General features: G+C 44.4%; 1 protein-coding gene across 1 annotated transcript in view; it reads left to right on the plus strand.

Moving 5' to 3' along the window:
* EGFL6 (EGF like domain multiple 6) overlaps nt 1-15,719 on the plus strand; it is a 302,509-nt gene extending 286,790 nt beyond the window's left edge. The window contains exons 10-13 of the mRNA XM_024115480.1: nt 2,396-2,476; nt 7,894-7,995; nt 10,140-10,405; nt 15,402-15,719. Coding sequence (XP_023971248.1) covers nt 2,396-2,476; nt 7,894-7,995; nt 10,140-10,405; nt 15,402-15,512 — 560 coding nt within the window. The 3' untranslated portion in view covers nt 15,513-15,719. The remainder of the gene's footprint in view (nt 1-2,395; nt 2,477-7,893; nt 7,996-10,139; nt 10,406-15,401) is intronic.
* Nucleotides 15,720-27,541: the final 11,822 nt, after the last annotated feature.

The following is a 27,541-nucleotide window of genomic DNA, read 5'->3' on the forward strand; positions in this document are numbered from 1 at the left end:
TTGGGGGTGCGCCTGCCGACGCAGGGGACGCGGGTTCGTGCCCCGGTCCGGGAGGATCCCGCATGCCGCGGAGCGGCTGGGCCCGTGAGCCGTGGCCGCTGAGCCTGCGCGTCCGGAGCCTGTGCTCCGCAACGGAGAGGCCACGACAGTGAGAGGCCCGCGTACCACAAAAAAAAAAAAAAAAAAAAAAAAAAAAAAAATCACTGTTCTGTAGGTCACAAATGGCCCATTATTGGCAATTTATATGGTTCAACGTAATGCTAGCCATAATCTTTGAATATCACAGTTAAACAAATTACAGGACCACCTGGGCAACAGCAGCTTTGGCGAATACCCCTGTGAAAGCAGAAATATTAGAGGATCCTGGAAAATCCATCACGCTGGAATCTGTAGCCTAGCTTGGTAGGAGCAGGTATTTCATTATCGTAGTCTCTGAAGCAAAACGCAAGTTTGTCCTCTAACAATGAAAATCGTTAAGATCCTATCGTAACATTGGAACTGCTTAAAACAGCTGCAAATATAGTTCTTCCTAAAATATCAAATGGTTGAGCCTCATATGTGTTGATTCTGGAAGCATTCATGTACTGTACTTTGATGCTTTTTAAATGCTCCATTTTTCGTGAGAGATCTAATTATTGGCCAATGTGGAACTTCTCTTTTACTGTTGGTTTTAGTGATCCCTGAAAATTCTGTGAAGGAATTCCTCAGAGCACCTGGTACCATCAAAGACAGAATCAAGAAGCTGCTTGCTCACAAAAATAACATGAAAAAGAAGGTAAAAATGAAAAACATCTCAGAACCTGGGGGGACTCCTGCCCCTAAGGTTGACTCGCAGCCCTTCACCTCTGAAGAGAGCGTTTCCAGAGATGGGAACCCTCATGGAGAAGAAAAGAGGAATGAAGAGAGAAGGAAAGAGGGGCTGGAGGAAAAGAAAAGAGATGAGAAAGCCCTGGCAAACCATGTGGAGGAGGAGCAAAGCGTTCGGGGAGATGTGTTTTGTGAGTATCACTTTTGTTAATTTATACATCTTATGAAAAGTGGATTGTAGTTTCTCTTGGCAAATCAAAGAAAAAGGGAAGACAGTTTCACGCCTTAAGTAAGATGGGGTCAGCTTTAAGTCCTAAGAAGCAGGGTTCTCTATAAGGTCTGGAAACTTAGTCTTCCACAGATACGAAATCCAATTTGCTGCTGTGGGACGCACGGAGGGTCAGGCCTTTCCCCTTGCCTGGGGGGTTTCCTATTTGCTGCAGACCCTCTTTCCGCTCCCGGCCAAGGAAGCCCACTTGTCCTGCCAGCACGGTCGTCTGGACGCCCAGCTTTGCATGCAGCACACCCCCAGACCCCAGAGAGCGCCCCCTGGTGGATCTGCCTAGCTCTACCTTTTTCCTTCGTGGAGGCACTTTTTACAGGCGCGCTCATGAAAGGAGGTTTTCAGAGTTGTGTGGTTATGATCTAAAAAGGCAAAATAGACAGTTGGAGGAAAATTCTAAAGAGAGGTTAAGCTTAAGTTTTCTGCATGAGCTGGAGAACTGCCCTTGTCACTGGTGGCCGAGCAGAGCCCATCACCAGCCTCAGCCCCTCCAGGGTGGTTTCCATGTTAACCCACCCTGGATCCCTCACACTGAGACTTTCCATTTCATTCTCACCAGGCGTCTGTTGCTCCCTCTATATTTTGTCTTGTCTGTTCCTGCTCCATGGCTGTTGGATTTAACCAAATGAAAAGTAGCTCCAGCCCCACCTGTCCAAGAACTAACATACCAGTGACATTATCTCCATTAATAGAGTCAAAATCTCAAGAGAGTATGTTTCTAAAACCTGGTGAGAAGAGATGTTGTTTAGGTTACTTGGGTGATGCTTAGGTCAACTGGGGGCACCTGTGGAAAAAGATGTTCTACGTGAGGAAACTGGAACCAATATGAATGCTTTGGAAATGTTAGGGAAACACAGTTGTAACATATTCTGTCCGTAGAACACAGTTGTCCCTTGGTATCCATGGGGGATTGGTTCCAGGAACCCTCACAGATACCAAAATCCATGGATGCTCAAGTCCCTTATATAAAATAGTGCAGCATTCACATATAACCTACACACATCCTCCCATATACTTTAAGTAATCTCTAGATTACTTAAAATACGTAATACAATGGAAATGCTGTGTAAACAGTTGCCCGGCGCACAAGGCAAATTCAAGTTTTGCTCTTTGGAACTTGCTGGATTTTTAAAAAAATATTTTCCACCTGTGGTTGGTTGAATCTGTGGATGTGGAGCCCGTGGATATGGAGGGCCAGCTGTATATGATAAAACCCTCTTTGTTCATTCATTCATACCTTCTTTGCACATGAGGCTTTAGGGTTTTGTTTTTTTTTTTTTTAACTGATCAAGTGTTCATTGTTAGCCCCTAAGGTGAACGAAGCGGGTGAAGTTGATCTGGTTCTGGTCCAAAGAAAAGCTACAACATCCCGACTGGAACACAGAAGTGAGTAATGCCTTCTTCTGAGTATACGCTGTCTCACGGTGTCCCATGGTCCTTTCATTTCTTCATAGGATGAGATGGTTGTGTATGAATCACTGCTGCATTCCTAAATACCCAAGGGAAAAATCATTACGTCATGATACTCAGTGTCAGTGTGAAAATAGGAGGTCCTTACGTGATTAATACCAATGATTATGATACTGTAAGGCTGTCTTCTCTCCACCTCTCCGCCTGACACCTAGAGTAAAGAAGTGAGGCAGATCGTTGTGTATGGAGATGGCAGAAAATGACTCATTTGCTTCAACTCCAACCCATGGGGGCCCACAGCCTGAAAATCATCGGGTACTAAAATCTGGCCCTAAGTGCCTGTGTCAGTTACCTATTGCCACAGTAGCGCTTTGTAACAGACAACCACAAACCCTCAGTGCCTATATCAATAAATATGTAGCTTTGCATGTGACTCTGTGGATTGGCTGGACAGTTCTGCTGATCTGAGCTGGTGTGGGTGGGGCTCGCCCATGTGTCTGCATCAGCCGTGAGCCTGCTCGGTGACTTCGCTCATCTTAGCTGTGTTCTCTCACAGGCCTGGGGCCTCAGGTGGGACACCTGGGCTGACTCTGCTCTGCTCCATGGGGTCTCTCATCTTCCCGGAGGCTAGCCAAGCTTGTTCTTGTGAGGCAGTGGCAGGGTTCCCAGAAAGAGAACAGAGGCACACAGGCGTGGTCTAGGCCAGAACTGGCACAGCATGGCTTCTGTCATACTCCATTGGCCAAGGCAAGTCATAAGGCCAGCCCAGGCTTAAGAGTTGGGGAAGGCACCACAAAGTCGTATTGCAGAGAGCGTGGACACAGAGAGGGGTAAAAATTGGGACCGTTTTGTGATCATTCTAGCAAGGCCTCATAATCTGGAATTTCTTAGGCATGATCCCTAATTTCCTCTGAGTTTATTTAGCACTTTCACTACCCACGACAAATTACATGTGCATCTCTACACAGACATCAGGGAAAAGCCTACCTATATGTGTATCCCTTTTACTTGGTGTAAATATGAATGCCTTGATCTCTTTCCTTTTCAAACTTTCACTTACCACTATACATGTCCTAAGCTTGCGCTAATTGGATTTCCTTCTGTGTTTACCCCATGATTACATTCTCCAATTCCGTCCTTTTGGTTTATAGGACAATCTCCACCATGAAGAAAGTACCTCTCTACTTCACTCCTCCAAATTTAATCTGAGAAGCTTCTACGAAAAACTCTCCAAAGGGTAGTGACCCATGACCCAGCTCCTGTAGGCATCTTATTTTCTTCCATATTTCTCCTAAGTGTCCCACGTTTTTGTTTGTTGGTTTTTTTTTTTCCTTGCAGCATGCGGGATCTTACAGGGATCCCTGACCAGAGATCGAACCTGCTCCCCCTGCAGTGCAAGCGCGGAGTCTTAACCACTGGACCGCCAGAGATGTCCCAGTGTTCTGCTTTTTTAATTTCTCTGCATCAAACATCTTATTGCCCATTTTCCTGGTTAGGAAGAAAATGTTTTATAGCTCAGGGGTTAAGCTACCTTCTCTAGGTGCTTGGAACTTCTGCCCTAGCTCTGCTTTACACTTCTAAGTGACATTAATAAATTATTTGAGTCCTCTTTGGTTCCCCAAATCAACCAGGTTTCTTACTTTACTTTTTCTTCCATAATCCTCAATGAAACACGGAAAGTTTACGATTTTGCTTATTAGCTTATGCCTCTGATTTTAAAGGTCTTTGAATAAGGTGTCCGGGGTGCTCAGTCTCAATTAGTAGACTCAGGTGGGCCCCCCAACTCTTCCAGTTGCTGTTTGCCTGGGGCAGGTCACTTAGGCTTGTGATGTCTCACGGCTTTCATGTGTAAAGTCAGAATAAGAGCAACATTCCTCTCTAAGTTGCTGTCTTAGGCTGAGTTCCTCAAAAACAGACCTTGAGACAAGAATTTGTGTGCAAGTGGTTTATGTGGGCAGTGATTCCAGGAAACAGCGGTTGGAGACCGGGGAAGAGAGGGAAGCAATAAAGGGCATGTCACTGAGCAAGCTTCCACTGTAGGGGCCTGGAGCTGGATCCAACTGGGGAATCTGGGAGCCACTGTATAGAACACATGGCTCAGAATTACCCTACTGGAGGGGTAAGGGAACTGGGGTATTTATACACCAACTTCCATCGGACATTGATTGAAGGCCACTCCCAGGAGGGTGTTAATTCCCTGGTGCTCCTGGCCTGCCATAAAATCAGGGAAGGACACCACTGTGGCAACTGGATCTCCATCCCAGTTGGACCCTCTACAAGACTGGAGAGAACCTGGATTGCAATCTGACTTCAGGTCCAGGTCCAATTCCAGCACTTAGTGGTCCTACCCAAAGGCAGGGAAGCAGAGGTAGCTAACCACCAAGCCCTGTCCATCACTGGTTGAGAGCTCTCCCAGGGAAAGAGCTCCCTGGTATTCTGGTCTGCCTGGCTTGGGCGAAGCATGCTCCAGCCAGAGAATACCCTCACTCAGAGAACTGTGGTGTTTGCAGTAGAGAGCCCTGTGCTTGCAAGGGAACATAACGTGCCGACAGGTACTGGTGCGGCACCAACAGCATGTGTTTTGGAGGGTGGTGTGGATTAAATCAGAGAATGTATTTGAAAGTACTTTGTAAACCATAAAGTGCTATACAAATGAAATATGGTGCTGGTGAGACCAAAGCCTTGAGTTTTATCTCTTGGTAGAATGGTTGGCTACATTCTATTCCATTGCCCCAGTTTACATTCCCCGTGTCCCACATGATGCGGAAGAAGGGAGAGTTTGGGACAAATGTGCCACTACAGTTATAAACCAACTGAAAAATTTATGTTGCATTATTTGTGGGCTGCTAACATCAACTTATCAAACGAGTAATAGCACTCACTAAAGAATAGTGAAAACTGGAAGCAAGTGTTACCTGGCATCTTTTTATTTATTTATTTTTCCTTTTTTTTAAATGAATTTTTATTGGAGTATAGTTGCTTTACAATGTTGTGTTAGTTTCTGCTGTACAGCAAAGTGAATCAGCTATACATATACGTATATTCCATCTTATTTGAATTTCCTTCCCATTTAGGTCACCACAGAGCATTGAGTTCCCTGCGCTCTACAGTTGGTTCTCATTAGTTTTCTATTTTATACATAGTATCAATAGTGTATATATGTCAATCCCAATCTCCCAATTCATCCCATCCCCTGCCGTCTTTTAATTTTAAAACTGGGACTAGAAATAAAATATCTTTGCTGGAATAGGGAAAAATAGGGGTTAGGAAGAAAGGAAAGTGAGAGAAGAAGCCATGTGTTTGTACTGGCTTAAGATATGTGCAGACGGACAGTCTGGATTTCAGTCTGATTTAGGATTCAGGTCCAATTCCAGCCCTCAGTGTCTGGGGGACTTGGACGAATCACTTATGACTCTCAGTTTTACTTTCCTGAAAATGGGCCTGATTGTAGAATTTTTGTGACAACCAAATCAAATGATGTAATGTACATGAAAATGTTTTGCAACTTGTAATGAGTCAACAACCAGTTGCTGCCACGTCTCTCTTTAGCTTTTCCCCTTTCCTTGCCAGTCCTTTATTCTTCAGTATAAACTGCCAAAACCCCCAAATCCAAGCCAGAGGCTGACATTTGCTATGAATCAGAAGCATCTGAGTCTTTCCCCTCTTTCCCAGTGGTGTTTTCTGACACTGACATCAGGGGTCAAGACTTTTTTTGTAAGGGCCAGATGGTAAATATTTTAGGTTTTGTGAACCATACCGTCTCTGTTGCATCTGTCAACTCTGTCACTGTAGCTCAAAAGCAGCCATAGGCAATATGTAAATGAATGGGTATAAAACTTTATTTGCAAGAACAAGCAGTGGGCCAGGATGTTAGTTTGCTGACCCCAATCTACATTAAAGTAACCAGAGGCACTGGTTCAAAGCTTGTACTAACTGGCCCTGTAGTCCATGCAGTTGTTAGGATTTGTTAAATTAACATTCGTTAAGTAGAGCCCCTGGGTGCCACATGGTTCAACAAAAGCCCACAAAAGAAATTGAGATAGAGAAGCTTATTACTCTGGGTCCTGCGGGACTACCTGGCAAGGCCTCCAGGGGCCACAGAGGGAAGTCGAGGCAGGACGTGGGGCACACGCCTCTATTAGGGTCCATGTGTGGAGCGCTTTGGGGTTGCTGGGCGAAGCCTGGATTGGTGGATTCCAACAAAAACAATAGGGGTTTTGGTAAGCTACGAGGGGGTCTTATCTAAGGAGTGCACAAGGGCAAGGCCCTGGGAAACAGGGGAGACTGTCGATCACAGGGACTGTTGGGGAAGTCATATCAGGAACTCACTTTTACTCGTGACTCTGCAGGCTCTTATCTATGGCGTGCACTTGCACAAGGGCTAGTGCCAGTTAGAGGCCCTCGCAGGCCATGGTGCCAAACAAAACGGATGCCAGGGCAGTGATACTGTGGAGTAGCTTGGCTAAGCGCTCTCTTTCTTTAAAATTGAAGTATAGTTGATTTACAGTGTCGTGATAGCTTCTGGTATACAGCAAAGTGACTTTTTTATATATATATATATATATATATATATTCTTTTTCATATTCTTTTCCATTATGGTTTATTACAGATATTGAATATAGTTCCCTGTGCTATACAGTAGGTCCTTATTGTTTATCCATCCTATATATAATAGTCTGCATCTGCTAGTCCCAAATTCCCTAAACTCTTTTTTATTTATTTTATTTTTGGCTGCTTTGGGCCTTCATTGCTGCTCGTGGGCTTTCTCTAGTTGTGGCGAGCGGGGGCTACTCTTCATTGTGGTGTATGGGCTTCTCATTGCGATGGCTTCTCTTGTTGTGGAGTACGGGCTCTAGGCACGCGGGCTTCAGTAGTTGTGGCACGTGGGCTCAGTAGTTGTGGCTTGCAGGCTCAGTAGTTGTGGCTTGTGGGCTCTAGAGCGCAGGCTCAGTAGTTGTGGCACGCGGGCTCAGTAGTTGTGGCTTGTGGGCTCTAGAGCGCAGGCTCAGTAGTTGTGGCACACGGCCTTAGTTGCTCCACGGCACATGGGATCTTCCCAGACCAGGGATCAAACCCGTGTCCCCCGCATTGACAGGCGGATTATTAACCACTGCGCCACCAGGGAAGTCCCCCCAATTCCCTAAACTCTTGACAGCAACTGAAAACATGGCATTGCCTTCCAAAGCTCCCAGTGTTAAACATTTTCCTAATGCTTTTTTGGGTTTTTTTGGTCACGCCACGTGGCTTGCAGGATCTTAGTTTTCAACAAGGGTTCGAACGCTGAACCCGAGGCCCCTGCAGTGGAAGTGTGGCGTCCTCACCACTGGACCGCCAGGGAATTCCCTTTCCTAATGCTCTTAATGTTGATGAAATGCACCCTTTTTCTTAGCAGATTTAAATATCTCAGTTGACTGCAGCTTTGACCACGGGGTCTGTGACTGGAAACAGGATATAGAAGATGATTTCGATTGGAATCCTGCTGACCGAGATAATGGTATTCAGATTTCACTATTTCATGTTCTGCGATACGGCCTAGGAAAAGAGAGCTCCAGTGACGGGAGGGTCATTTTTCTGTCCCTTGTGTGGTCAGGGTGGTTTGTCAAGTTTGGAAACTTTTAGACCTTCCCAAGTCTCCCCTGATGAATGATTGACTTGGGGCAGCATACCCACCCCCGGCAAAGGATTCTCCAGCAAACCTCTTCCATATTCACTCTCCTGCTGCTGAGAGACAGAGGTTGGAATTCGTATAAGGGTTAAGCATATTTGGGGAAAGGTAGAAGGAAATTGTTTCTTTTCCCCAGTTTACCAGCTGTGGTGCTCTGTGGTTTTGTTTTGGGTTTGGGAGGCAGGGGATATAAATCTGGAAAGGAAATATGATCTCTCCCTAAACCTGGAGTTTTAATAGAGTTACCCCTCAGAGCATTGAAACCATAATGAGCATAACATCAGCAATCTGAACTTTTGGACTGGAATTTCCCTTCTATTGCTTGAGGATTTCTTTCTTTCCACTTAACCTTGGATTTTTCTCTGCCTAAGCTCTGAGCTGCCTGCTTTCCACTGCCTACTTAAATACTGTCGATGAGCTCTAACTTCCTTCTGGGCAGAGCATTTGGCTGGCTGATCCCATTTGGAGCATAAATCGAATCTTGGTCATTTAAGGCTGACTCTATAATTAGAGATAAGTGTTATACCTTTAAGAAATCCAGATCCTTACCAAATTGTTTATTTGGGGATGTATAGGCTCAGCTCTCAGGTAAAAGATCCTTCTTGTAGATCCTTCCTCTAGACTAATTCCTCCCCGAGGTCTTTCCTTGCAAGCCCTTACAGGCAATCAGGAAACCTGGATATCTCCTAACAAAAATTCCTTTTGGAACTTGGGATTAGGGTAGAGGGTACAAGTCCCCTATTTACAAACACCTCATTCAGAAATGACCCTGGGGTTCTCAGCTTTTGCATCACTCAGATTGTCCTCCCTCCCTTCCTGAACCTCCATCAGATCTCTAGGTGGGCTGGTTCTTCCCTACAGAGTTAAATATAAAAAAGAAACATGGGATGAATCAGCATTTTTGGAAGGATAAAATCTCAAGGACAGATCAAAGTGGGCTTGAGCTGGGAGTGAAAGGGAAACCTACCACAGTGGGTCACAAAAGAGAGTATAGCTAGAAGAGCTGCCAGATAAAATATAGGGTGCCTAAATTTCAGATAAGCAACGCATACTTTTTAGTATATCTCAGACATGTTGTTTATGTGAAATGCAGACTCCACTGGGCAGCCTGTAGTTTTATTTTTTGAATCTGGCAAACGTACTAACTGGGGAAGAAGACCAGACAGTCTCTGGGTCCAGTGAAAACTAAAGCATTGTCAACCTGGGTCCTGGGAGTGTCTGTGGACCTAGCAGAAGACTCCACCCACCCACCGTGTCTTTCTCCTGGCTTCTAGAGGAATTTCTTCTTCCTATCAACTTCTTCAAACCCCCCTCTGTGAGAGTTTTTGCGCAAGTCCATCAAAGCCACAACCAGAAGACTGGAGATGAGCAAACATCCACCACACTGGTTAAAAAATACCTGGGAAAAGGATCTTAGAAACAGAAGGTGACCTGTGTTCCTGCCATCTTCAATCAGACCTTGGAGTGATACGTTACCCATGGTGGCTGAGATCCATGATACCATTAGTACAAAGTCATGTATGTTGTGGATTAAATACCGCACTGTGGACCCACCTAACGAGCTGGCCATCATACATACCAACTCAGTGGGGAAATGCATTCCAAGGTTCAAACAACCTATGTGGAAAGTTTTGGAACACAAGTTCTCCATTAGCAGAAAATCACCTACAGTGCTAAAAGACCATTTAATTAGGTTCCTGCCCCATATCTGCTATTACCAAGCTTTGTGAATGTGAACAAGTTCTTCAGTTTCTCCGACTCTTAGTTACCTTCTCTGGAGAGCAAAGAATTTCAGCCCTGTGATCCCTAAAATCCATTTTAGCATGAAAATTTTGTTCCTAAATATTCGAAATGAAAAGGACTTCAGCTTTCCCTATAGGAGACTAGCGTTCAGTTTTTACAGCTATGTTATACACTATAGCCAAACCCTTTATATTGGCCTCATTAACTGTGGGTTTTTCTTCTCTTTCAAGCTGTTGGCTACTATATGGCAGTTCCAGTCCTGGCAGGTCAGAAGAAGGACATCGGCCGTTTGAAACTTGTCCTCCCGGACCTGCAGCCCCAAAGCAACTTTTGTTTGCTCTTTCATTACCGGCTGGCTGGAAACAAAGTAGGGAAACTTCGAGTGTTTGTGAAAAACAGTAATAATGCCCTGGCATGGGAGAAGACCAGGAGCACAGATGAACGGTGGAAGATGGGGAAAATTCAACTGTATCAAGGGATTGATACTCCCAAAAGCGTAAGTGGAAAACATATTAAACGAGATATTTACGTTCTTTTCCAGTGATTTAACAAAAAAAAAAAAAAAAAAAAACACTTACTGAAGTACCTAGGCACTGGGGCTACAAAGATGAATTAGACTCTTTCCTCCGCTTAAAGAGCTTATATTCTGCAGCGAAATAGACGAGGTAATTAATAGCACAACTAATGATAATATTTGTCAAGTGTATACGTATCAGCATTTTATGGGAATGAGCTGTTTGTGTGTGTCAGGCTCCTCTCACCAACTTCCTTCCGAACCAGGCTCTAAACTCCTTGATGTGAAAGCTCATTCATTTTATGCCCAGCATTTATCACGATGAATGGAGACTGGAAGGTCACTTTTTAAAAAATTTATTTTGTTCAAGTATAGTTGATTTACAATGTTGTGTTAATTTCTGCTGTACAGCAAATTGATTCAGTTATACATATATATATTTTTTCATATTCTTGTCCATTATGGTAAATCACAGGATATTGAATATAGTTCTCTGTGCTCTACAGTAGGACCTTGTTGTCTATCCATCCTCTCTATAATAGTTTTCATCTGCTAATCCCAAACTCCCATTTCTTCCCACCCTACCACCCTCCCCCTTGGCAACCACAAGTCTGTTCTCTATGTCTGTGAGTCTGTTTTGTAGATAAGTTCATTTGTATCATATTTTAGGTTCCACATATAAGTGATATCATATGGTATTTGTCTTTCTCTGTCTGGCATACTTAGTGTGGTCATCTCTAGGTCCATCCAAGTTGCTGCAGATGGCATTGTTTCATTTTTTATGGCTGAGTAGTATTCCACTGTATATATCTACCACACCTAGAAGGTCATTTTTATTTTATTTTATTTTATTTTATTTATTTTTTTTTTTTTAGAAGGTCATTTTTAAATGTTTTTTGGACTGCACTGAGAGAGTGGCCATTGTCTGGGGTACCTAAGACCACCCTCTGGTTCCATGATTCCCTAGAAGGGCTCAAAGTACTCAGAAAACCTGTTATATTCACGGTTATAGTTTGTTACAGTGAAAGGATATAGATTAAAATCAGCAGAGGGAAAAGGCATGTAGGGCAGAGGAGAGATTGGGCACAAGCGTGTAATTTTCTTCTCCTGGTGAGTCATAGGGACAGCTCTTAATTCTCTTAGTAATGATGTGTGACAACATGCACAAAGTACTGCCCACGAGGGAAGCTCACACAAGCCTTGGTGTTCAGGGGTTTTGTTCTGGGTCAGTCTGCTCTCAGCTCTCATGACTGCCCACATGGCTGACCCTAGTTACTCAGTCTTTAGCTTTTCCGGAGGACAGGCTGATACTGTGTGGCCCAAGGTCCCCACCATAAATTACACTGTTAGCATAAATTATCTGGCATGGCCACAGACCCTCTTAAGAGGTAAGATATTCCAGGGACTTAGAGGTTATTTTCCAGGAACCAGTCAAGGTCCAAACCTGTCTTTGGAATGTGCAGGGTTTGGACAACCCAGACCTGCTGAGTTCATCCTTTACTGCCCAGAGGATTTAATAAAGGAAAAGGGAGCAGAGTTTTAAGAGGAAGTTGACCAATGGGATGTACTGCTCAGAAAGAACAAATGTGATAAAAATGACAGTCTATCAAGTTTGACCATCAGGAGGTGGCTACCGACCTTTGCAGGAGTTGTGTCTTTGGAGGGGAAGATGGAAAGCCACACTGTAGAGCCACCAGGAGGGCAGGGAGCAGAGCCCTGGGGGCAGCCCGTATACACCGTTATGAAAAGTTTGCTCTAGGTGGGAAGGGAAAAGATAGGGTGAAATCTAGAAGGAGATACACGAAGAACAGGGTACCAACCAGTGGTGACAAGAAGAATGATCAGGATTCCATTTCTACTTTGCTTGTGAAAGAGAATGTGTTAGTTAACGTAAGTAAAATCCTGTAATAGGCGTCAAACCAAAAACCCAGGTCCTTAGTGTCAGATGTTAGATTCAACATCTCTTCATTGACTCATCACACTTGAATGAAAGCAGAACATCTTATATAAAATACATCCTGAGGGCTTCCCTGGTGGCTCAGTGGTTAAGAATCTGCCTGCCAATGCAGGGGATACGGGTTTGAGCCCTGGTCCGGGAAGATCCCACATGCCGCGGAGCAGCTAAGCCCATGCGCCACAACTACTGAGCCTGCGCTCTAGAGCACGTGAGCCACAACTACTGAAGCCCGCACGCCTAGAGCCCATGCTCCGCAACAAAAGAAGCCACCGCAACAAAGAGTAGCCCCATTCACCGCAACTAGAGAATGCCCGCACGCAGCAACGAAGACCCAATGCAGCCAAAAATAATAAATAAATAAATAAATAAAATAAATTTTTTAAAAAAGAATAGATACCTAAAAATTTTTTTTTTAATAAATAAAATGAAATAAAATACGTCCTGGGCTTCGCTGATGCAGTGCAGTAGTTGGGAATCTGCCTGCTTCCCTGATGCAGTGCAATGGTTGGGAGTCCGCCTGCCAATGCAGGGGACATGGGTTTGAGTCCTCGTCCAGGAAGATCCCACATGCTGCGGAGCAGCTAAGCCCGTGCGCCACAACTACTGAGCCTGCGCTCTAGAGCCCGCAAGCCACAACTACTGAAGCCCGCCCGCCTAGAGCCCGTGCTCCGCAACAAGAGAAGCCACCGCAGTGAGAAGCTACGCGGCACAATGAAGAGTAACCCCCGCTCGCCGCAACGAGAGAAAGCCCGCGTGCAGCAACGAAGACCCAATGCAGCCATAAATGAATGAATGAATAAACAAATAAATTTATAATGAAAAATTAATTAATTAAATAAAATACATCCTGAGACATGACTATGGATAAAAGTATACGTTGGGCCAAGTTAATGAACTTCCTAACCATTCTTTCCCAATTCCAGGGCTGGTTTAGCACCAACGAACGCCTTAATTCTAGTTTATTCTCACTGCAAAAAATTTGAGTCAATACACATCCAATCCACATATTTACATTGTTGTGTTTGTAACGTAGTTTGGGGATCGTAACACTGAGTCGTGCTGTAGAGGGTTGAGATCCCTTTTGGAGAACTGAAGTATGCCTCTGCACAGCATTTGTAATTACCTCCATGTTTACTGAATTTATATACTGAGAAATATTTTACATAACTCAATGGCTTTCTGGGGGTGTATGCTATCAAAACAGTGATTTTATTTAAATGCACATTTTTGAAAACATGCCCCCAAAGAGCCTGGCCTGTTAGAAGGGTACGCAGGCCCAGCAGGGGCCTGAGGCAGGCACCTGTGCCCTGAACTTTTTCAGTACTAGGGCAAACCTTGATGGGGCGCATTGGAGGGTGGGGAAGCCAAGCAGTCCAGACTAAAGCATGCATTTCAGTTTATCAGTGTCATATTGGCTGTGGATATTTGTAGCAGATGTGAGTCTTACTCCGTAAATTCAGGCATACAGGGTAAGTAACGTTGCTTTCTCTAAATCAAATTACATCTGAACCCAAAGCCCCATCCCACTAGGCTGTGTGGCGGTGGGGGTGGGGCTGCGTGGGATTCAGTCTCCGTTACTTGCTCACACAGGGTTGAGTGAGGGCCGCCCTCCCCAGGGTGGCCTGAGCATCTGAAAGGCTAAAAGTGGCACAGACATTAGGAGAAGGGCACCACATCTTCACTTCATCGTGAGGGCCCTGGAGACCCACATTTTCTGCACCCACGTGGTTCTTCAAGTCACTCATCTCTTCAATTTCCCTGCCAGAGTGGACCCAGAAAACTTTACTGGAGTCTTGCTCCTGGGAATCCATCCCCCACAGGAAGTTCAGGCAACCGTTTCCGGCACAGGGTTTTGCCACGGAGACACAGTGGTGTGGTTCCCAGTCCTGGAGAATCTCGCTCTTCCCTTCATTCCTTCTGCTTCTAGCCCTCACAGGCACCTCACTCCACCTTCTACTGGCTTAGCCTCTCAAGGAGGTGAAGCCTGCGGGCGGCAAATATCAGGAAGGGGATGTCTTGTAGAAAAGTCTGCTTTTGATTTTTATATCCCAAATCTCCTTGATGAAAGAGAACATAAGAAGCCTGCCTGAATTTTTTTTGTTGTTCCAGACTTGGCAAAAATGCAGTGGAAAAACAAACACAAATTAGGATGTCAATTCGTTATCCTCATGTTTATTTTTAGTTCTCTGGGAGTATCAATCAGGGATTTTAGTGATGGGAAAGCCACCATATCCCAAGATCTAGACATGCCTCCCCTCATGATCCCACCCATTGCAGCTGCTGTGAGGGGTCTGCTTTTCAGCTCACTACTTTTAAAAATTATCCCAAAGGAACATCTTTATGAAAGCAGTTCCTTCCTGAGAAGAGACTAGGGGAGGAAGAGATTTCTATACCCAGTTGTGCTATCACTTGCTGGTCAGTGATAGCTTGTCCCCAGCCAGTCTCAGGAAAATGAATCCAGGGAGCATAAGAACAACAGAGAGTAGCCCGGGCAGTGGGCATTCAGTCTGTCTTTGCCCCCATTTGTCCTTCTGAGGCTTCCACTTTTCTCTTTGGAGAGCCAGGGAAAGCCGGACACACTGGTCATCACGCAAGCCTAAAATTGCTTCATCTCTGCTGCCCTGAACACTGCTCTGTGATTATTTTATGTTCACGGGGAGTATTAACTTCCTTCTAGCCTGGTTTTCGAAAAGAAAATCGTATTATTCTCTTAGTTTTGCTTTTTTTTTTTTTTTTCTTAGAATGGGAATTCCAGAATTTCCTCTTAAACCTTACTCTTCTCAGCTTTCCAGGCTTTCCAGATTCTTTTAGGTGTTGCAGTGACCCTGTTTTCTCTGAATGTAATTCACTCAGTGAAGATACCTGGCATCTGGAAAATATATTATTATATATTCAATGTCAAAGCCTGTTTCTATGCAATAGGGACATGAATTTAGTCCAGTTTAATAGCTATTAAATAGTGGGACTTTATCATTGCTTTAAATATTTTGAAGTAATTTTTTATTCCCTCTCCATTATTAGATCGTTTTTGAAGCAGAACGTGGCAAGGGCAAAACCGGAGAAATTGCGGTGGATGGTGTCTTGCTGGTTTCAGGCTTATGTCCAGATGGCCTTTTATCTGTGGATGGTTGAGTGTTACTCTTGTCTTTTGTATCTTTATATTTGGCTTTTTATGTCAGTTCTCTGTTTTTTGACATTATATCATAGATCCTCCCCCCATTTTAGAAATACAAACTGAAAAATTGTGATGTATCAACAGAATCATTATTGTCAGATGCCTTTCTTGTACAAGATATACCAATATTTGCTTTAAATATAGTACCACTGTGTCTTCTCATTCATTTCTGAGTCTATAAAATGTGGATGTGTCAGTTCAGCCCTCCTCCCCCCACCCCAGTACATTTGATGTGTCTACATGATTTGATGAACCACTTTATATAACATTTCGAGAATTACAAAAAAAAAAAAAAAGCACAGAGAAATGTTTAACTGTTTGACTTTTATGGCACTTCTTGGAAACTATAACATCACAGATTGACTTTTACCTAAGTGGCTTAGCCTGATCTTTTACAACCAAATTTGTATGTTTAAATTCTTTGTAATAATAATATCTAAATAATCACCTTGTGTCATAGTTTAAGTTTTTCTAAGTAAGAAAATATGTTGTTGATTCTGTGTTTAATTATGTGTATGGTTCTTTGCTTTGCTAGAAGATGTGTTTTTCATTCTTTTCTCTATGGAAATACTTATATATATATATATATATATGTATGTATATTTTACTTACATTCTTAAAAATTCTTAAAATTACTTGCCATTATGGGAACACATGACTGCTTTATTAGGCCTCATAACTGCAATGACAATTAGCTTAAGTTGTTGAATTCAAGGCCTCAGAGAAATACCTAAAACCAAATTATGCTAGTAGCCAGGTTCCAAAAAAGACTAAGGCCTCCTTTTCTGTTTCTCTTTTCTTCTGAATTCAAGAACTGCTTTGTGTGGTAATGAATCCTGAGTGTATTCCCTGAGGATGAAAGTATATTCTGTTTTGAGATTCTAGGTCAGAAAGAGGTTCAAGAGAGCTCCCAAACAGAAGATTCCCCAGATAGTTGCCTGTTAGCCCGCAAGCAATGAAGGCATTGAGCTGTAAAAGGAAGGAAAGCAAGGTGTCCACTTACTAATCTTTAAAATTTGTAGCCTTACTCTTAGAGTAATTTTATACTGAAACTCTTAGTAATCCTTCTTCCTTGTCTTTTTTTTAAAGTAATCCTTCTTCAACAATGTTCTCTTTAATACAACCAACTCATACAACCTCTTAAGATGGTGGGAAAAAATACATTGTTTTCCTTTCGTGTGAAGTTCTTTGGCCATAGAGTCTATACAGGACTGTAGCTGTACATGTTAGGATAACTGCTAGTTATAGAAACCCCCCAAACAGTGTTTCTAGTGAGACCAGTTGGAGAACTGCCTGGCTCAGTCAAATCAGCCCACAGAGTTGCAAGAGGTAATAAAATAGTTGTGTTAAGATGTGAAAATTTGGGGTGGTTTGTTATACAGCAAAAGCTAACTGAGACAGGTGGTTTCTAACACTGTGCTAGAACTTGAAGAAGGACCCCCCAACCCCAGCCCCCATCTCTTCAGTGACCAAGGAGATTTGAGAGCATAGTTTGGCTTAGATTAAAGGAAAATAGAGGGGAGACCTTGCAGTGAAGAACAGTGCCCCAGTAATCCAGGTTACAGGAAGAGATAGATATTGAACCAGAAATGAAATAGGGAGGCCTGCAATTATGTTACGTATGGGGGAGAAAATAAATACACAAAGATGAGTTAAATTGAATAATAATATTTCATGTTTCTGTAATATCTATAGCAGAGACTTGTAGTTGCCTACCCTATATCCATTCTCACCTTTTTCCTTACTAGTATAACCATATATATGGGGGGGAATGCAATATGCTCAGCTAAAAGGCTGTGTTTCCCAACCTCTCTTTCAGATGGGGGAGCCCACTGAAGTCATTGGTGGGGCTTCCAGGAAGGATCATTAAAGAAGGCTCTCAGTTAGCAGCCCCTTTTGCCATTTCCCTTCCTCCTTCTTCCTGCCTGCAATGTGGTTGTGAAGGCAGGAGCTCTGGGAGCTGCCTTGTGACCATGAGGGCAAGGGCCACAACCTATGGAGGAGTACATAGCTTGAGGAAGCCTGGGTCCCTGATGACATGGTGGTATGTCTACCCCATCCCATTACCTTCACCGGGATCTACCACCACCTCCAGCCTCACGAGTGTATATAAACATTGAAATAACAATGGCGTGAGCCCCATTTTTGCCTCTTCAGGAGGCTGAATGTCAGTGACTGCCCAAAGCACTGCGTTGAAGACTTTGAGACCACATCTGGGCCTCTGTCCTAAGCAAGGAAGGGTACTGAATGACCCCTTCTTCTCGGGCACTTGATGCCTCCCTAAAATTGCAGTGATCCCTAATGTGGCCTGATGTAGCCTATATTTTGGGTACTTTTCTTTTTTTCTTAGGCACAGAATACTTGTGGGATGACTCTGGAATACTTTTACCTGAAGATGTTTACAGATGTCAAGAACCGGTCCCCTACTTGCAAGCTAACAAGTTGGCTTGTCACAGTTTCATAGATAGCAGTAGAAAACACGAGACTCTTGGGTCAGAGGTGGACTTTATTACCCACGGGACAACAGGAAGCATGGGCCTCAGGGTCACACCACTGCCCCTTGTCCCCCACCCCGAGTCTCAGAGGGGGTGGGGCAATGCAGAGGCGGGTCCAGGGTACACAGTGAGTTTGTGTCACAGTGAGGAACTCTGAGTTGAGAAAAGCCCCAATCTTATAAGGGGACCAATAGCCAACCTGCCCAAACATTGCCCCAGAAGGAGATGATATTTTTATCTTTGTCAGGAAACAAATCTGCTCTTGAGAAATAGGATACTATCTGTTCTCCCAGGCTCTACCAACATCCTTGATAAGATAGTACAGAACAAAAGCTGCCAATGCCTTTGTGCAGACGATAGGTGGAAACACAAGAGGCCCATGGAGAATGGCCTCCCAACATCAGACTCTTATTACCTTTCAGGGTTCAGTGAGATGAGGTGATGGCAGTGAGAAAGACTGGGTAGCAAGGTTGGCTGCTTATAAATTTATAGCTTTGCAGATAACATTCTCACCTTTGATACTACTGCTTTCTTTTTCAGGACTGCTATTTAAATCTTGTTCCAATCAGACCATAAGATATCAGGTAAATTAGTTTCTGCAAAATAAACATAGAGTAAAATCATTCTACATTGTGACAGAGAACTATCAAAATTTTATTTTTTAAATTTAATTTTTATTTTACATTGGTGTAGAGTTGATTTACAATGTTGTGTTAGTTTCAGGTGTACAGCAAAGTGGTTCAGTTATACATACACATGTATCCATTCTTTTTCAGATTCTTTTCCCATATAGGTTATGACAGTATATTGAGTAGAGTTCCCTGTGCTATACAGTAGGTCCTTGTTGATTATCTATTTTATATATAGTAGTGTGCATTTGCTAATCCCAAAGTCCTAATTTATCCCTTCCCCTCCTCCTGCCTTTCTCCTTTGGTAACCATAAGTTTGTTTTCAAAGTCTGTCAGTCTGTTTCTGTTTTGTGAAGAAGTTCATTTATATCATCTTTTTAGATTCCACATGTAAGTGATATCATATGATATTTATCTTTCTCTGTCTGACTTACTTCACTTAGTATGATCATCTCTAGGTCCATCCATGTTGCTGCAAATGGCATCCAAAAGTTTTAGAATATGTTATAATTTGATAACTTTCCTCCAATAGTGGTTATTTGTTTTTGAATCACGTATTCTTGCCTTTTAGAACATTTAAGAAATCTGACAGGGGCCAATTGGATAATGACCGTTTAGCATCATTTCAAGTAAATGCAGTTCTTTTGGTAGATGGAGTGCTATCACACTGACAATCCAAATCACTAATAGTTTCTCCCCAAGCAAGAATGAGGGGCAGGGGTAGTGGGTAGACATATGTTTCCCTTTTAAAAACTGGCTTTTATAGAGAAATGCCCCTAACCACGTTTGCCTGTAGATTTTTTTCAAATTCCTTTAACGGGCTTGAGGCAAGAAGGCTTAGACCGGGTCAACATTTAAAAGGCCATTGTAAATGAATTCGACCTTTTTTTTTCTCTCTCTTCCAGTCAGTAAAAAAACAGTGACTGCAAATGCCAAATAGCTGCATTCGGTGTCCGTTCAAAGCATCATCCTGGCGCTGTGTGGCTGCAGCTTCATTCTGTTTGGCCAGGGACTGGCAAGGCAACAGACAATTTGGGATTCCTGTAAATGTGTACAAATAAGGGTCCTTTTTTTTCCGTGGAGAATGGAGTTGTAGATTGGAGTAGTTGCTTATGACCTCTGGGGAACGCTTACATCTTTAAACGTCCTGTCCCGCTTCATAAAAATTCTATCCTTAGCATACATGTGAAAAAAATTCTGTACAACAGTTTATAAATAGACTTAGAGGCAGTAGTAAGGGGTGGTGAGAGTCTGGCCTAGAGCTGAGAAGGGCTGCCCCAAAGTGGGTATAGGATAAAAAGTTTACATATGCATATATTTCTTAACATCTGTATTGGAGTATAATTGCTTTACATTGTTGTGTCAGTTTTTACTTTATAACAAAGTGAATCAGTTATACATACACATATATCCCCATATCCCCTCCCTCTTGCGTCTCCCTTCCACCCTCCCTTTCCCACCCCTCTAGGTGATGGCAAATGAGGTATCACCTCACACTGGTCAGAATGGCCATCATCAAAAAATCTACAAGCCCCAAAGTGGGTATAGGATAAAAAGTTTACATATGCATATATTTTTTAACATCTGTATTGGAGTATAATTGCTTTACATTGTTGTGTTAGTTTTTACTTTATAACAAAGTGAATCAGTTATACATACACATATATCCCCATATCCCCTCCCTCTTGCGTCTCCCTTCCACCCTCCCTTTCCCACCCCTCTAGGTGATGGCAAATGAGGTATCACCTCACACTGGTCAGAATGGCCATCATCAAAAAATCTACAAACAACAAATGCTGGAGAGGGTGTGGAGAAAAGGGAACCCTCTTGCACTGTTGGTGGGAATGTGAATTGATACAGCCACTATGGAGAACAGTATGGAGGTTCCTTAAAAAACTGAAAATAGAACTACCACACGACCCAGCAATCCCACTACTGGGCACACGTATGCATATTTTTGACAAAAACTTATCCCATGTATATCTCTAACCAGTTTGGGAATGTTATAGAAATTGTTTTCCATTTCTAGGTTGTGGTTTTGTTTGTTATGGTTTCTCCCATCCTGTGGCCACTTTCTAGAGCATGACGAGTGCTGGATTCAATGAAATGAGGTAAGAACTAATTACCCTTTCCTTCTCAGTAATTTCTTTGAGAGCCTATATATGTATTTCACTGACAGTGTTGCTCAGAACACATTTGGAAGTACCTTTTTCAGGTTCCAAAATCATACAGAAGATTTGGTATGTCGATTTACGGTCATGTGTCATTTATGACCGAAAACAGTACATATTACCAACCCAGAATTCCAGTCCTAGGTATATACTCAATAGAAATGCATCGTGGCACTTTCTGTAATAATCACAGTGGAACAACTCAAATATCCATACTGTCCCTTGTGAGCACAATGGATAAATAAACTGGTATATTTATGCAATGAAATATTACCAAGAAATGAGAATGAACAAACTAATGCTACTCACAGCAACACACATGAATTTTTTGAATGTGGCATCGATCAGAAGAAGCCAGGGAATTCGCTGGCGGTCCAGGGATTAGGACTCCGCACTCTCACTGCTGAGGGCCCGGGTTCAATCCCTGGTTGGGGAACTAAGATCCCACGAGCCTCGCAGTGCGGCCAAAAAATTAAAAAAAAAAAAAAAACCAGAAAATTCGTACTGTATAGTTCCACTTATATAAGTTTTTTCCCCCCTCCACTTACAAAAGTTTTGAGATCAGGGGCAGTAACTCTATGGTGGAGAAGTTCGGACTGTGTTTACCCTTGGAGAAGATGCTGCCAGGGAACGCAAGGTGGGGGGACTTTTGGGGGGAGTGGTCACTGTTTCTTGATGCTTTTTAAAGGGACATGTTCACTCTGTGAAAATCTTTGAGCAGCACACTTATGATTTCTGCGCTGACTTTTCTATATATGTGTTAGACTTCAGTAAAAAAATTTACTTTAAAAAGTAAAAGTATTACCCCCCCTTTAAGATGAACCTCATCTGTGTGACCTGGTGCCAGTTGACTTGGGACACCTGGAGTGAATTCGTCTCTTGATACCGGGCGGGTTGTGACTGAAGGCTAATGGCCCTGGAGTCTTGAGGAGTCATTCCGCAGGAGCTAAGGCCTGAGGGTTTCCTTTCCTGCTGCTCAGGAGCCTGGAACACAGGCTCACCTTCCCCACATCTGTTGCTCTTTCTGCACAGTGATAAAAGTTTCTGCGCCTCGTTTCCTATCCCTGTTACTGTCCTTTTAAAAATATTTTTCCTCCTGAGTTTGAGCTGCACGCACACAGCTCCCCGCCGACTGAGAGGGAGACACTTTCTCCTTGCCTCATTCGGTTTCCAGACCCTCTCAGAGTTCCAGCAGTGCCCCCTCCTGGCAGTTTACGTGCATGTGTGTGGCTGCCAGCAGGCAAGCGGCAAAGAGGGCTGTCTTCAGCATCTCCTGCTTCATCTCGGCTCCGTTTCTCTTCTCCCCAGTGTCTTGTGAACTCATGCTTCTTCTGGGTACCGAGAACCTTCCAATCAGTCACCCGTGAGATCTTGAAGAATCTAATGTTGCAGACCTCTCATTCCCTCCCAGTTCACCTCTATCAACATTTACTTGTTCAAGTCCCGTTCTGCTGATCTCTGACAAGTAAAGAGAAACGACCCTTTTAAGAAAACTCAGGTGTAAGGAGTAAAGAGCTGGCAGTGTAACCTTCCCTAAGTAATATTTGCTCTTTTGTAATAGCAGCTTCCAATGCCTTCATACAAAGGAACGAGTAAGAAGGCAATTTCAGCACCGTGTAAGATCAGGAATTCTCTTCTCATGACTCAAATCACACAGCTACATCAAGACGGGCTGAGTCAATGTTTGCCTGTAGCAAGCAATAGAAACAGACCTCTACTAACCTACAGCAAAGGGAAATTACAGTAAGGAAACAGGAGTGTGCAGGTGGATGGAAAGACCAGAAATCCAGCCTTGGAAATGAACTACAGGGTTAGGAGCAGAATAATGGGAAAAAGCCATTGCTGATTAGGAAGCCACCATCGCAGGAGTAAGCTCCTACTTACTATGTTAGTCTCCATATTACTCTGCTTGAAATTCACATTCCAGGGAGGGGCGTGCGATCAGCCCCCCTTGGGTCATGTAGCTGCCCCCTGGCTAGGGCAGAGCGGGGCACCTGATGGGCTGTTCTGAAGGTGGGCTGAAAGCCAGGTGGCCAAAACCCACCAAAGTCCACCACGTAGACCCCATCACATAAAAGCTGGTATTGAGTACATGTAATTGTCCCAGCCAACATACCAAACTAAGTGATTTATTCTTGTCATAACTAAGGAGTTGACGCCTTCATTCTCTTCAGCAGCTAGAAAACTAGGTGGTGTTTGGGTCAGGTTTGAAATGAATAATAACTAGCAAAAATAGTATTGGATGCGCCAAAGCACGTGGCAACTACAATGCGTTAGGTTGTTATGGGGGAAAATGAGGCTGAAATGGAAAAAATGCTTCTCTTGGGCACCGTAAATCAGAATGGTACACTTCTGGCCAAATGTGTCTCCCACTGAAGACTTAGAAGACCTGGGATGAGCATGGTTCCCCTTTATGTTGTCGTTTCTGATGAATGGTCCCTTCTGGCAGCACGCCCAGGTCATGTTGGGAAAGGGGGGCTGTGGATGGTGCGTAGAGTGGTGAGTCCATGAGAATCAGCCTTGAGGCTCCAGGGTGCGAGGACGAAAGACAAAAGAAGCAGCACAGACCAGTGGTTTTTAGTTCAGGGCTCACATCTTGCTCCTCGGATGAACTGCTGTTACAAAACGACCTCCTTTTAAAAGAAAAACCTGAGAACCAAAATGCGGTGAGGCGCTTCTTGAAGCAGTCCACATCCCTGGCAGACGCATTTCTCCTGGTACCAAGCCACTCGGACAGAGAGAAATCCCAGCGGGTGGGCTTCGGTTCAGATTGGTTAACCGCAAGGCGGGAGGCAACTGAGTAGACAGGCAGAGGTGTTTGAGTTGGCATCCTTTTATCCCATCTCTTTTTGTACTTTTTCTCCATTTTTCTGATTACATGGAATTTTGAAGCATCCCCAGTAACTAGTATAAATATTGTTTTACTGCCTCTGAATTTCCATCGTATGCTATGTACCACCAACTGATGGAAGCCAGGCTTCCTTCATTCGCTACCAACCTCTTGCCATAAATCTAGGGTACAATAACTTACATTCTAGAGAAATGGCAAAATGGGCAAATGGTGTGGGAAAGGAGAACAAGAGGTATGGAAACGAGCTAAAGATTACTCTGAGGGGCTTCCCTGGGGGTGCAGTGGTTGAGAATCCGCCTGCCAATGCAGGGGACACGGGTTCGAGCCCTGGTCCGGGAAGATCCCACATGCCGCAGAGCAACTAAGCCCGTGAGCCACAACTACTGAAGCCCGTGTGCCACAACTACCGAAGCCCGCGTGCCTAGAGCCCGTGCTCCGCAACAAGAGAAGCCACCGCAATGAGAAGCCCGCGCACCGCCACGAAGAGTAGCCCCTGCTCGCGGCAACTAGAGAAAGCCCGCACGCAGCAATGAAGACCCAACGCAGCCAAAAATCAATAAATTTATAAAACAACAAAAAAGATTACTCTGGGTACAAGAGAATGTTAAATGGGACTTTTACTGACTTGGAGTTTCACCCAAATCTGAGCCCAGTGTTAAGTGCCCGCTGGGTACTTTTTATAGAGAGCCATGCTAGACCATCTTCACACTGCTAAGTGGGGAGCCCAACACTATGTCAGGCACCCATGGCCTGTCACCCCTTTTCAGCTGATGCACAGGAGAAGGCAAAATTGGAAGATGGCCTTTAGAATTCTAGAAGCTTCCTCCCACCTTCCCAGCAAGTGGAGGGGAACTTGAGAGAGCCACTCAGAGAAATTGACAGGTGCTCCCGAACTGAATTGAAAGGGACAAGAAATGGTGCATGACTCGTCCAAAAAAACTCAACAGTTGAGCCAGCTGGGACTGCTTAAGTCTAGTATGACTACAGAGGGAGCGGCCTCGGCCTCCAGGGCTTGGTCGGGGCAGAGGTGCTGGGACTTTGCCAAGGGCTAAGTGCACATCAGGCCAGTAGCTGGGTTGTTCTGGAAGGACCTCGCCCAAGAGGCCTGTCTTCAGGTGAGCTGACCCAACAGAAAAAGGCTGGGTGGGACGTGCCACCAAATTCAGGAGCTGGTGTTCAACCAGTGTATCATCTGAACCAGAGAATGGGTAAGAAGGGGCCCCCCGGCAAGGGGGGTGGTCTCCAAAATATCCCCAAAGTGAGCGCACAAAAAGAACAAAAGAGGCAGCCTTTGGATATCAGCACACAGAGAGCTCCAATACTAGGTAGCAACATCATTAACTGAATTCGTTTCCTGTGGCTGCCATAAAAAACTGGGTGGCTTAAAACAACAGAAATGTATGCTCTCACAGTTCTGGAGCCACAAGTTCAACCTCACAAAGTGTTGGCAGGACCGTGCTCCTCCCAAAAGCTCTGGGGAGAATGCGTCCTTGCTTCTTTCAGCTTCTGGTGGCTCTAGGAGTCCCTTGGCTTGTGGCTGCATCACCCCGATGTCCACCTTAATCTTTATGTGGCTTCTCCTCTGTCTCTGTGTCTTCTCCTCTTCTGTCTCTTCTAAGGACACTTGTCATTGGGTTTAGGGGCCACCCAGGTAATCCGGGGTGATCTTACTCAAGATCTTTAACTTAATTATACCTACAAAGACCCTTTTTTCGAATAAGGTCACATGTTCCAGGGTTAGGAAGTGGACGTATCTGTCTTGGGGGGTGGGGGGACCATTCAATTCACAATACTAATCAAATAAGACCTTTCTACCACTCCTTCCTCCTCCTGCCCTCACCCTGGGGAGACCAGAAAATAGCGCAGGAAGCAGAGACAGGGTACAGTAAGGAGAGTGAAGAAATTAATCCACGTGTCGTTCCCTTTGCTGGGCCACAGAGTTACAGATCACACCTGAGCTGAGCGAGGGTCAGCGCTTTGAATTGGTTGAGTAATAGAAGTTCTGAGGGCTTCCCTGGTGGCGCGGTGGTTGGGGGTCCGCCTGCCGACGCAGGGGACACGGGTTCGTGCCCCGGTCCGGGAGGATCCCACGTGCCGCGGAGCGGCTGGGCCCGTGGGCCGTGGCCGCCGGGCCTGCGCGTCCGGAGCCTGTGCTCCGCAACGGGAGAGGCCGCAGCAGTGAGAGGCCCGCGTACCGAAAAAAAAAAAAAAAAAAAAAAAAAAAAGTTCTGATATTAGATCAGAATGGATTTAACAACCTAAAAATAAGAGATTGTTTCTTTGTACCTGAAAGTGACTGGAAAAGCTGTGGGGAGGCAGGGGAAGGGGAACTGGATGAAGGTAGTCAAAAGATACAAACTTCCAGTTATAAGATAAACAAGTAATAGGGATGTAATGTACAATATTATAAAGATAACAACTGCTGTATGTTAAATATGAAAGTTGTTAAGAGTAAATCCTGAGAGTTTTCATCACAAGGAAAACATTTTTATTCTTTTATTTTCTATTTATATGAGATGATGTTCACTAAACTTACTGTGGTAATCATTTCATGATGTAAGTCAAATCATTATGCTTTGCATCTTAAACTTATGCAGTGCTGTATGTCAATTATATCTCAGTGAAACTGGAAGGAAAAAGAAAAGAAAAGCTGTGGGATTTGCTCAAGCCTCAAGCTCCAGCCCTAGAGCAGCCGAGGGGCAGGAGAGAGCCAACAGAGCTTGTTTCAAGGCAATGGTGAGAAAAAATTAAAAGTTTCTTCTTTCTTACACCCTGCAGAGCCCGGCCTGTTCAATAAAGTAGATTAATAGGTGTCTCACTTTGTTCTTGTGATAGAAGCAATTTTGTAGCAATAGCCTTTTGAAACTAGTCTCTGAGGTTACATCCAGGATAAACTTGCAATGTTTCAACAGTTTTTAAAATGGAGTCGCTGCTGCTGCTTTACTAATTACAGCTTTAGTCTTGGTCCTGTCTTCCCTCCTTATAGGTAAGGTTTATTACATTGCTCAATCACAGAATCACCCTGCTTCTTGACAGCATCCAACCCAGAGCAAAACCCTGCTTCCTTTAACCTTCCCCCAAGTTACCCTCCAGTATGGGGTCAGCAAAGAAGGCTGCCACTTTCTTTAGTTCTACCAACACTTTGGCTTTATTGGACCCTTGCAGGTAAAGAATGTGTACAGGTGGGAAGTGCAGGATGCACAAGGCTACTTAATGAATGTTTTCTTCTTTCATATCAGCTGATGCATGCCAAAGGTGCAGTAGGTACTTGTTGAATTAATTACTGCGTTAAGTAAATAGATAATTCACAGTTTCGTCCAAAGTTTTGTCAACATTTAGCTGAGCGCTGTCTTGACTGGAAGCAGAAAGCGTAGGTCGCAGAGTAGTTCAACACACTTCGATGCTCAAAAGCAATAGTAGGGCTAGCTTCTTTCAATTCAGGGACCGGCGGTGCGGACCGCCGGCCCCAAACCACAGGACCCCATACTGGGAGCTGCGGGGATGGGTGTGTGGCGGGGCTGGGGGGCTGGGGGGCTGGGGGGCTGGGCTGAGGGGGGGTGGCCGCGGGCCCCGCCCCCTGGGCCGCCGGTAGCTCTGCGCAGGCTCCATTTCTCTAGCACGCATGCGCTGGGTCCCGGGCCGTGTTCTCCAGCCTGCGAGCTTGGATTGGTTGAGCTTTCGTGGTCCCGCCTCGGGACCGGAAGTTCTCTCTGGACGCCGAGGCCTCCCGGGCTTCGCCTGTGCTTCTCGGTGAGCTCTTCTCTGTGTTTGCCGGCGTCTCTGTCACTGCAGTCAGGCGAGTCCTTGTTCCCAGTGGAAGCCCACCCCTGCTTGGGGAGG

This window comes from Physeter macrocephalus, chromosome 7 (genome assembly GCF_002837175.3).
Source record: "Physeter macrocephalus isolate SW-GA chromosome 7, ASM283717v5, whole genome shotgun sequence".
NCBI lineage: Eukaryota > Metazoa > Chordata > Mammalia > Artiodactyla > Physeteridae > Physeter > Physeter macrocephalus.